The following is a 12,168-nucleotide window of genomic DNA, read 5'->3' as shown; positions in this document are numbered from 1 at the left end:
TTGTGCTGGTGCCCTGATTTATACACTGTGGACATGTCAAACTCCTGAAGACGTAAGCTCCAACGCGCAAGGCGGCCAGAGGGATCCCTTAAGTTCGTCAACCAGCAGAGAGAGTGGTGGTCGGTTACAAGTTGAAAATGCCGGCCGTACAGGTAAGGTCGAAATTTTGTGACAGCCCATACCACGGCAAGGCATTCTTTTTCGGTCGTGGAATTAGATTCAGCACGAGACAGAGTGCGGCTGGCGTATGCTATTACGCGCTCAGCGCCGTCCTGCCACTGGACGAGTACAGCACCGAGACCCACGTTACTGGCATCTGTGTGGACGAGAGTCTCCGCACGAGAATCGAAATGACCAAGGACAGGCGTGGTTTGCAAGCGTCGCCGTAATTCATCAAATGCCTGCTGCTGCTGTTCTGTCCACGGGAATGGGACGTCTTCTCTTGTAAGATGCGTCAACGGTGCAGCAAGTCGGGAAAAGTTGGCAATGAACCGCCGGTAATACGCGCAAAGGCCCAAAAAACGCCGGACCGTTTTCTTGTCCGAAGGAGTGGGAAAGTTGGCGACGGCAGCTGTTTTAGCAGGATCCGGCCGGACTCCACGATGGCTGACGACATGGCCCAGGTAAAGGAGCTCCTCATAACCAAAGTGGCATTTCTCGGGCTTCATCGTCAGGCCGGCAGATCTTATAGCCTGTAGCACGGTCAAGAGGCGCTGGAGGTGTTCTTCGAACGTTGGCGAAAATACAACAACGTCGTCCAGGTATACCAAGCACGTCTGCCATTTCAGGCCCGACAAAACAGCGTCCATCATTCTCTGAAATGTTGCCGGAGCTGAACACAAACCGAAAGGAAGGACTTGAACTCATAAAGGCCATCCGGCGTCACGAACGCTGTCATCTCGCGATCCCGCTCGTCAAATTCGATCTGCCAGTAACCACTTTTTAAGTCCAGCGAAGAAAAGTAGCGCGCGTGCCGCAGCCGGTCAAGAGAGTCGTCAGTGCGTGGTAACGGGTAGACGTCTTTCTTAGTAACCTGGTTAAGCTTCCGGTAGTCAATGCAAAATCGCAGACTACCATCCTTCTTCTTAACCAAAACCACAGGCGAAGCCCACGGGCTCCTACGGGTGTGAAGCGCTAGCCTGCGCCATGGTGGTATGCTCACCAGGTCGATGAGTACGTGCCTCTTTTGGGAGGAGACCAAACTCTCGGACCAGTCCCAAGAGGCGGCGGCTGCTGCGGTGAACGGGCGTGCAGACAAGCGGCAGCTGGTCGGGAATCGATGAGCGGCTGTCTGAAGAGGTGTTGGACATGGGACGTCGAGCCCGCAACCTCTACCAGTGTCACGTATCAGTTGGTACAGGTAGCGCCGCGTCCAGACGGCAGGGGAACGCCAACACCGAGATGATGCCAGCGCACACCGAGACGGCCAGGATGGAACGTCCAGTTTCGTCTTCTTCAGCAGCAAACAGCGTGGCGCACGAGCTGCGTGCCGAACAGCCGCCGAGCGGCTATTGTTGTAGACGCGGCAATATAGAAATAATTAAGCCTGTAATTTAATAGTTCTTTTTATCTGTGCTGTGGGATTTGTCGTTTGTGATGCCGGGTGGACGCTTGGTCAGAGATAGGATTGTTGTTTTGTCAGCTCTGTTGAAAATGCATTTTTTAAAATCAGAATAATCTTTAACCACTGGTTACAGCATTCGCGCCATAATTCGGGCTATACGTTATATGCGTCACCCATTTATGCTATCTGCAATATTGATTTGCATAATCAGGTCTTGCATTCCGGCTGTGATTATTATGTATACAGACGCCGTCGCTTGGTTTAGTGCCACTTGATGTCGAGCTGTGCTCTCGACCATCTCTTTAGAACAAGGAAATGTCCGCGAAAAAAAAAGAGTTTGTTTGTTTGTTTGTTTGTTTGTTTGTTTATGGGGTTTAACGTCCCAAAGCGACAAAGGCTATGAGAGACGCCGTAGTGCAGGGCTCCGGAAATTTCGACCACCTGGGGTTCTTTAACGTGCACTGACATCGCACAGTACACGGGCCTCTAGAATTTCTCCTCCAAAGAAATTCAACCGCCGCGGCCGGGATCGAACCCGCGTCTTTCGGGTCAGCAGCCGAGCACCATAACCACTGAGCCACCGCGGCGGCAAAAGGAGAGTAATTCTCAGGATTATAACAACCCACAAAACCGTTAATGTTAGTTCCAATCACTTAAAGTCTTGTTTACCTTTAATGTTGATCTGACATTGGATATAGATTACGCTGCTCGCAGCGAAAAATTGAGCCAGAAGATTGTTTTTGTTGATACGTATATAGAGTTCATTTGGGGGGATGCTTGCGTAATAAGAGAAAGGCTACAAGTTTTCAACAGCATCGTCGTGCAAGAAATAACGCGCAGACGTGGGCTGGTTTTCGGCAGTAAAATCATGCCCAGCTGCGATGCAAGAAGGGAGTATTATTGCGCTATCGTAAACATCTGGGCTGTATCCACAGCTGGCAGTCGGCGTAAGGTGTGCGGCATAGCAGGAAATGCGTCGACGGAAATCACGCCTTGCTACGCCTTAAAGTATAGCTCAAATGAGGACAAGGAGTTGAGCGTCGTGACGCTTTGGTTAAGCATTTATGGAGATATCAGAAACAAAGAACTGCACGTGTCTTAGGTTGCGCACAGGGATGTGACTGTTCGTAGCTTGGAAGTTTTACGTGAACGTGAACATGCGCGTACGTTTTACCATCCCCATTTTTCTGGCCACCGCAGGGTATGTACTTTCCGAAGCCGACAGCCTAGGCGTGAGGTGCGTGTTGATTTCTATGCTTTAAAGTTTAGTTAGCTTGAAATTTCTAGCTGTTGACATTGGCCGGATTCGTCAGTGCTGTGATAGAAAAAAGAGGACACAAAGCTTCAGAAGGGGCCACATTAGAGGACTGTAGTATGTGTCTGAAATGAGAAAGTTGCCAACGGTATTTTGCTGAAAGACTACGGAGAAATGAGAGATTATAACTAAATTGGGTATTTTTCAGGTAAAACATTTCGTCAGTTAAAAAAAGAGACGCAGTGAACTTGCGCACATTGTCAGAAAAAAAAAATGGAACGCTTGAGAGTAGCGGTAATGGATCTTTTTCGTGGAAGAGAATTCACATTGGGACAATTAGCACGTGGCAAAAATCAAACACCGAATATCAAGATGCTAAAATCTTATCTGCTAGAAACAACTAGAAGCTCGGCACGCTGACACAAGCAGCGGCTTTTTGTTTGGCGGCCACACTTATTTTCAGAGCACATGTGATGGGATTCTAACGAATCACTGTTCCGGCCACAAGTACCTTCGGGATATCTCGCAGGAGTTTTCTACAGCTACTCAACGCATGAAGTCAGCTAGTGCGAAATTACAAACCTAAACGAACTGGCTACAAGCATCTAATAGGGAAACCCCAGATAAGGAAGGTATCGTAGTATATAGAATAACGTATACCACGTGAACTGAAATTGGAGCTGAGAATGATAGACTACGGAAAGTGCCGAGTTGGGCGGAAGTTAGAAAGGCTTAGCGGTAGTGAGTATAAAGACTGCGGAAAATGAGATTTATAAGTGTGCGACTAGCCTTAGTATAAAATCGAGTACGAGTAATTTAGTCAAAGGCCGAATCGAATCAAACTTGAGTACTGCCAGATGTCAATCGAAAACAAATCGAATACTTGCGGGGTTATTAGCTATTAGTGCAAATATTTACAAAATAATATTAATCATCATTATCTGCCCTTCTGCGTCCACAGCATGACAGTGGCCTCTCCACACCCGCCAAGTAACCCTGTCCTGTGCCAGCGGCGGTTCCTTTATCCGCGCAAACTTCTCAATCTCATCCATCGACATAACTTTCTGCCGCCCTAGCTATGCTTGCCATCCCATGGAATCCGCTCCGTTACCGTTAACGGCCATCGGCTATCTTTCATTTGGATTACATGCCCTGCCAAAACCCATTTCTTCTTCTTGATTTTGACCAGGCTGTCATTAACTCGTTTTTCTTCCGTGATCCAGTCTGCCTTGTTCCGGTCTCTTAACGTTGCGCCTATCATCTTCCTTTCTAGAACTCGCTGCGTTATTCTTAATTTAGGTTCAACCCTTCTCGTTATATCCACGTTTGTGCCTTACAGATGAGCGCCGGTAAGATATAGTTGTTACGGACTTCTCTCGAGTTATACTGATGGCCTGCTATTCATCAACAGAGAGTGTTTCCCAAGCCCAGTCCACCCAACTGTTACTCTTCTAGTTAGTTCATTTTATGCGAAGCATATTAACGTAGGTTCCGGGGCTTCGCGCGACGCCCGGCGGTGGCCACCATTGACCTTCAAGTGACCTTCAAGTAGGTCACGTGACATGACGTCACGTGATGACGTCACACCGGCTGCAGATCGCGCCGGTGTGACGTATATCGCGCCTCATATCGCGCCGTCGGTCGCCTCCCGGCGGTGGCCACCATTGACCTTGAAGTGAGATCACATGATGTGACGTCACGTGATGACGTCACACCGGCTGCAGATGGGGCCTCATATCGCGCCGTCGGACGTCGCCCGGCGGAGGCCTCCACGCTTCGGTTCGCGACGTCGCGCGCGACGCGGCGGCGGCGCCACCATCGCTGCATCACGTGATATCTGACGTCACGCCAGGGATGAGGCGGCGCGCGCCCGCCGTCGCGTCAGTCTCTGCCCGCAACCGCGCCAGCGTCTTTGCGCCGGGCGTGTATGCGGTCAAGATGCGTCCAAACGCTAAGGACATGCTTCGCATCCACTGGGCTTAACCTTGATAAGCCTGCAATTTTTTGTGGTACGGATGTATGGTCAATACTTGGCCTAGGTAGATATATTCCTTTACCCCTCCGAGCGCCTAGCAACCAATAGTAAACTGCTATTCTCTTCCGCGGCTGTTGAACAATACTTCAGTTTTCTGCATATTCATTTTTAGATCTACCGGTCTGTTTTGCCTATCCAGTGCCACGATCATGCTTTACAATTCGTTCCCTGAGCTACTTGGCGGGGCGAGTTCATCAGCGAATCGGATATTATTAAGGCATTCTCGGTTACCTTTATCCTTTGTTTTTCCCAATTCAATCTGTTGAGTACATCTTGTAAACACGCGGTGAATAGTACCCGAGATATCGTGTGTTCTATCCTGACATGCTTCCTGATCGATATTTTGTCACTATCTCTGTGAAGAACTACCGTTGTTGTGCAACAGCCATCGATATTTTTCATAAAGTTTACATACGCGCCTTCTACACCCGGATTGCTTATGCTTGCATGACTTATGAGAATTGTACTTAGTTTCTCGTTACCTGTGAAGGCTGTATATAGCGGTTGTTTTTATTCTGCCCATATTCTATCAGTTCTTTGAAGGTGTGGATATACTTTACTATAGCGTAACTTTAACGAAAGCAAGACTGGTCCATACAAGAACATTCATGCGAAACTGCGAACCTCTATCGGCGGCAAAATAAGTCAAGCCATAAAGTTATTAGGTGTCGAAATACGTAACTGAGGTCTCCACTATTGGACAGGCAGCGTGAAGTCATTAGCCTATAATAAACTTCTAGTCATGCAATACGCATATCAAGATTACTTCTACCAGTGACGATGATAGCCAGCGAACTAGCGCCAAGTCTTAGTTGACTAGTGAGACTACAGTTGGAGTGGTGGCTTTCAATATAGGGCTTGCTGAACGCTGTTGAACCTTCAGGTGTCCCTCAGTCGTGAAGGCCATATGCATGGTCATCAATGACGCCGCTACACAAATGGACCGCATCGCGGCGGCGAACCCTTTCTCCCGCACATACCGATCGCGACAGCTTGCTGCGCGGCATTCAAGTGGGCCCTGTTTTTGAAATCACTGTGGAAGAAACTACAACTATCCTTATTCGAACTTATTTGCAACTATTCAAGAAGTATTCGAAAATCTGGGGGCGTATTCGGTTCGTTTCGAGCAACTTTGAAAATTAAATATTCGATTCGCTCTTCGATTTGAACAGAAAGATATTCTCTCCGATATGCGGAAATTTGGAGTGTTGACGCACCCCTGCCGGTATGGAAGGAATTTTATGCGCAGAGCACATAGTCACGAAGGGTTTTCTGGTTAACAAATACTGGTTAAAAAGTACTGTTAACTACTGTTAGGTACTGCTAGATAGCCACGTAGGCTATCGGGTGGCAGAGTGCACACCAATGTCCCAGCTGATTTGAAGACATTTTGAAAGTTGGCTAGAATTTCCGGCTTCTGTTCTTAAGGTCGTAGCTTCGATCCCTACCACAGTGGCCGCGCTTCGATGAAGCCGAAATATAAAGACGGACGTGTGATTCGCGACATAAGCGCTCGTTAATGAGCTCCAGGTGGTCGGGATTAATCCCGAGTCCTCTCCTGCAGCGTGCCTAGAACCCCATTTCTGCTTCTAGGCATTAACAAAAAAACAAACAGATGAACAAAAAGGCACGAAACGAAATCTTCGCAACGACGTGATTGTGACCGGGTTTTTGTGAAAGCTGGTGAAACTATAGTTCGTTTCTTGCAAATTTACTTTGCAAATTTTAAGCTGTTTAAGGCGCGCTCATAACGTGATCCTTCCGGTAATCGTCACGAGATGCACTGAGGTTCTCTTTCGCCTTTTACTCTTTTCAGTCCCAGGCTACACAAGCGAATTGGTGAGTGGATTTCCATATGACTCGTGTGAGGGTCGCGCACCTAACTAAGAGACCGCTGATTAGATATACTAACTTAAAACGCTGGAGATTTCTTATTTACGCACTCATCTCAAGGCGATCGTCGCTTTGGCATTCTGTTAGTATCCTTCGTTTTCTGACAGAAAAAAAAAATGTCCTCCCTAATGTAACCGCAGTTTCGTTGCAGAAGCCACCTGTGGTTTCTACAGTTGTCCCGTTTTTTGGCCTCGTTTAGCTCAAATGAATACCCTTTTAGGCAAAAGAGCACCTTTTTGTTTAGAAAACAGGAACTGACCTTATTTATTCCATGCCAATTTATCCTGGCTGTCCTTGGCAGGAATGTTTCGAGCGGAATTACAATCAAACTCACTCTTTCGAGTGCTAAAACACGCTTGACATTTCCAATGAAGGAAAACAGCTTTCCACTCATGGCATGAACTCACTAAGCGTTTTGATGAACTTCAGGTTCTTTTAGTGAGCTTTGCTTAACGTTGTGCAATGCAATTTTCTTTTCGAAAAAGGGTTTAGGAAGTTGGGGAAGTGCTCACAAGACAAACACAAGGCCTGCGTGGCGGTCGGGTTGATTTGCGAAATTCTGGACAACGAGCCGACCTGCATAGGTAAGTGGCGCTGTCTATGGCAAAAACACATATACCAAGATAGTTTTGTTTTATTAATAGGTTTATTCCTCACGATTACGTTTTAGATCAAGTTTCGAATACATCAAAAAGCGAATAGGGAAGGTGCCTGTCCCATGTGCCTAGTGTGTTTTCGGCCCCTTTTGTTCTCTTACATCGGGTTGTTCACCATAGAGAAGTGATACATTAGTAAGACAGTATTTTGCTTTCGAAGGTAGACACCTTAATTCAAAAGGCCCCAGCCGCCTTTAGTCTCCCGTGCATGGTGGATCAGCCGAAGCTGGTGGCCGGGAAAGGGTTCTGCTTCGGGAATTTTCGTTCAGAAAGCCACTATCAAACAAGGCATTATTTTTTTTTGAAAAAGAGACACGTCCGTGAAAACTATGGCTTTGTATGCTAATCTCCAGTCTGACGTGATCTGAGCGCCCAGACTCAACGCTTAGGCTTGCAGATATTGGAATGAGCAGATGCGTTAGGTCATGCTTCCTTTCTAGTGTGTTGCAGTCTTTTCCGCCGTTCGATCTTGATTAAGAAAGTTCTTTGTTGGGTGAGTCGGTCAGTCATGATCGACAAAGGGTACTGCACGCGTACTAACTAGGACTACAAAGGTACGCAACCCTCCCCTTTGTGTACCCTTCTCGTCTTTGTTTGGCTGTGCACAGTGCCGTTTGTTCAGTAGGATCTTGAATATATACTTTTTTGCATTAGCTTTCAATGGTAACGCGGTTTTCAACTGCAACACTATACAAAGTTCTTACTCGCTGGACGCGAACGAGTTTTCTCCACAGAGAGCTTTGAATTCCGGCACGTTCCTCAACTTTTTGTTTTTTAAAACTGCGATGCTACATTTATTCGCAAATAATTCGGCTATCTGATCAACTGGGGAGGAACTTACGTTTCTCCGCATTCTGCTTCTCTTTCCCGAAATAGATCCACATGTGAATAAATGCAACGCCAATGTTGAACACAAATGCCAGAAGCTGCTGAGAGAATGTGATAAAAGAAGTGGCACTGTGTTCTGCACAGGTAGGATCACACTTCAATGCTCGTTAATCATTTTTATGCGGGCGGAGTTTGCGGATCGTTTGTAAATTTTTTTTTAACCAGAAATTTTTGTGTTGTGATGATATCCCGATAGGTGACTGTGTGTCCAGCCACAGCAAGGGTTATTCCTTCACAAAAACTTGTCTGCTCAGTTTGTGAATAATCCATGAAAAGTCAAAGGAGTTCACTTGAAATTTCACTGACAGCCATTGTTGTCATGCTTGACGTTGTTGCAGCTTCACTGTTGTTGGCGCTGTAACACATATCGTCATGACGAAGCTCCACACTGATAGGTAAGAATGGAGGGATGCGATGCATGAAGTCATGAAAATGCGCGCTGCTTATTGGTCTCTCATCGATAGACGTTATGCCAGACTTCATGCCGATAATGCCGAGCAGTGATGGGCCCTAAAAAAGCCTGGACGATGCTTAACCTGCTCTTAAGACTACAATGCAATAGCATTACACATTCCCCCCTCCCCCCTCATATAAGTACTTCTCTTACATAGAATCATAGATTGCGTGGAGTCCTAAGAACACTAATGGCGGAGTGGTGCGGTGGTTAAGCGATGCGCCACTGAGCTGGCAGACGCAGGTTGCTCTTCCCGAGCTCCAGTAAGGCTCATTTTTGTAGATATAATTCTTCTGAAATCTATCTTTCGACCAGTTAGGTTATGCGCAGTGCAAAGGTGAGCAGGTGGCAGTTGCATTCAACTTTTTAGCTATTTAATTTCCACCTGCCGTGATGGGCAGATTCTGGTGAGCGAGTTATACGTACGTCACTCAGTCTCAAACCACTTCACGTGCAGAAACTCTAATCTGAGATCGACGTTACGCTATTGTAAAAGTGTCTAATCACTCTCTGGCGGCAAGGGGCTTATTAATTAATAGTCCACTATCAACGGCACGCAATCGCTGCCACGCTTTCTGGTCGCAACTCCTAGGATCAGGAAGCAAAATCGGGTGCATGCACTGAGGCAAAAATTCACGGTAAAAATTCTTCTACAGTGCTTATAAAGAAGCCCCTGCTTATTTTACGACGCTAGACAATTTCCTACTGGGACAATTTCCTGGGAATAGGCGTTTCAAACGCCTATTCCCTTCTCATCGCAATGGCTGACTCTCCTGCGTGTGACCAGTGCGGTTGTGACGAAACGATCAGCCACCTCCTCTGTGACTGCCCTCGTTTTGAGCGAGAGCGCGATTTCCTAAGTGCTTCTCTGCTCCGCTTGGACTCGCGTCCTTTAACAGAGTCTAACGCTCTGGGGCCTTGGACACAACCTTCCAGACAACGGAAAGCGGTGAAAGCACTCCTGAATTTCTTAAGGGACTCGGGGTTGCATTCCCGCCTATAATCTTTAAGTTTTCAGTGCGCGCCCTCTGTCCCTGTGACATAGTGGTCGCTGGTCACTTAGAAGACTCATTTCCTTGCCGCTCTTATTCCTTTTTTTTGCTTTGTTCCCCTCCCCAAGTGTAGGGTAGCCAACTGGGCATCGCCTGGTTAACCTCCCCCCTGCCTTTCCGTCCTTTTCTCTCTCTCTCTCTAGACAATTTCCGTTGCATCGGAAGAAACTGCGTCAATAGAATTTAGTTGTCGGCCCCTTTCAATTTCCGCCCCTTTGACCTCTTTTAATTCTTTCCTCGGTAAGCTCCTGGTATCATCGGGCAGGGAAACTGCAGGCGCGCCTATCTCATCACTCCTCCCACCTGATTACAACGAAGGTTACGCGAGGCACGAAGCAAAGACTGCGCATACGGGTTGGTGGTCTGATCCAAGAAAAGAGATACAAGCTTTCATGTGACCACGGGTGAGCGCATGACCACCCGAAGGCGACAAAGTCAGCGAGAGACACGTGCAGGTGATGGTTACGTGATCCTAGGCAGACTTTCACATCTGGTTCCGGGAGGTACAAACAAAGCTATTACTACGAAATGAAATCAGAGAGTTGTGGTGCGGGCTATATTGAACTTTTGAGAGGGTTTAATGTAATAAATAGGCTTGGCCTAAAAGTGAAGTGTGCCACCCTTGGAACGTTTATAATTTCCGTATTCTTTCGCGAATTATGGTGGTGATGGATTAGGGAAGCGCGTAGGTCGATCCCTGCGTGCATTTGCGTATATGTTTCCAGCAGTATTCCAAGAGCTACAAACGATGTATCAAAAGACGAAATCAGTGACAGCTCCGGCGAACCTGAGGCAAATTGCGTCGAAAACGTTGACCGAATGGAATCTTGGATTAACACTGCAGAGAGAATATGCAATAAACATTTTCTGGCAACAATCTGAGTAATATTTTGCTGAGCGATAAAAGCCCACGATAAAAGCTTATCGCCCACGAATGTGTGGGTAACACGAGAGAAGTTATTTCTCCTATCTTAATGTTTGAAACCAGGGATACATGCAGTGCAGGTTAATACGCGAAAAAATGTATTTCCAAGCACGGAAAATAAGTTTTCTTAACTCCACCAAGCAACTAAAACTGTTTCCTTTTACACGCGCTTTGCGATATTTTTCACCGCCAGATCGAGAGCACAACGAATGCTCGAAGGCAACGAAAAAAATATGCCTGGACGCCAAACTGGAATGTGTGATCGTTCACGACGAATCTTATTGTGCAGGTAAGGTAATGCGGAAATGCGTGTTTTAATATGACCTTGAACAATTCCTTGATCCTGGTTGCGAATAAAGGGTTACTACCGACAACTTCATTAAATTAGTTTTTTCGGAGAGTATTGACTCTGATTCCGTTTTTTGACGTTCTCCCAGAAGTTAGAAAGGCATGGGCGTTTCAGAAAACATGAAAATTTTCGCACGAATTGATTCAAACTAGTGACGTCAATAGTTATTGTTAACCGGCTGTCACCATTTTGAAGTGAATGGCAGTGTTTCCTAGCCTTTCGGATCTGCACTCGAAACCCTAGTATTAACTCCGGCAGTATACTCGTGAAATCGGCCGGCGGTTCCGGAGTCTGTGTTTTGTTTTGTGATTTTTTATAGCTTATAAAGACTTCGTTTCAGAAGAGAGTGTTCACTTTGTGTTTAGAACGCGGTAGGCTACTGATGCAGGCCAACTTGAATTTGTCCTTAGCATCAATTAATGTCTTCGTGCTTGGTATAGTCTGTCAGTAATCTTGGAAAAAGGAAACGCAAAAGAAACTATGACAACATCGAAGAATTATAGACCACAGGTCAGGCACTGAGCTACTACATGTCGCTCGTCACGTAGGAAAATTTTTGTATCTTTTCTTTGTTGTGTTTTCATCCAGACTTGTAAAGGCCCTACATTGGGCTCTGAGTACAAACGATACAAACAGTACTGCTTGTACTGTTTGTACAAACAAACAAACAAACAAACAAACAAACAAACAAACAAACAAACAAACAAACAAACAAACAAACAAACAAACAAACAAACAAACAAACAAACAAACAAACATACAAAAACTGTATTGAAAACTAGGCCCCGTTTTTTACATGCTAAGGCGTGACATGGCTAGTTATCAGCAGCGCTCCTGATTGTCCATGTGTCAAGATCAAAACACTCATTCTCTTAGCAACATTCATAGATGAACTACACAACAGACACGTGCGACCAGCGGAGGGGCCAACGGCGTGCCTCCGAAAAGGCGAAGGAAACAGCAACACAAGTTACTGAACGGCAGGTCACGTTTTTGTTTATAGCAAAAAGGGAGTAAGCATAACGCAGCTAAACCAGGGCCCTTTGCGCCGCCATTTTGCACGAAGGCTCCTTAACGTCTTATGTCCCTTTAACGCA

General features: G+C 46.4%; 1 protein-coding gene across 1 annotated transcript in view; it reads left to right on the top strand.

The window, feature by feature from the left end:
- The window catches only part of LOC149348716 (uncharacterized), a 30,260-nt gene that overhangs the window by 4,166 nt on the left and 13,926 nt on the right, over positions 1 to 12,168 (top strand). The window contains exon 2 of the mRNA XM_089541833.1: positions 10,916 to 11,011. Coding sequence (XP_089397959.1) covers positions 10,916 to 11,011 — 96 coding nt within the window. The remainder of the gene's footprint in view (positions 1 to 10,915; positions 11,012 to 12,168) is intronic.

Source organism: Amblyomma mixtum, chromosome 4 (genome assembly GCF_055824585.1).
Source record: "Amblyomma mixtum isolate Tamu chromosome 4, ASM5582458v1, whole genome shotgun sequence".
NCBI lineage: Eukaryota > Metazoa > Arthropoda > Arachnida > Ixodida > Ixodidae > Amblyomma > Amblyomma mixtum.
Note: the sequence above shows the minus strand (reverse complement) of the source record. Positions and strands in the feature narration are given on the sequence as shown.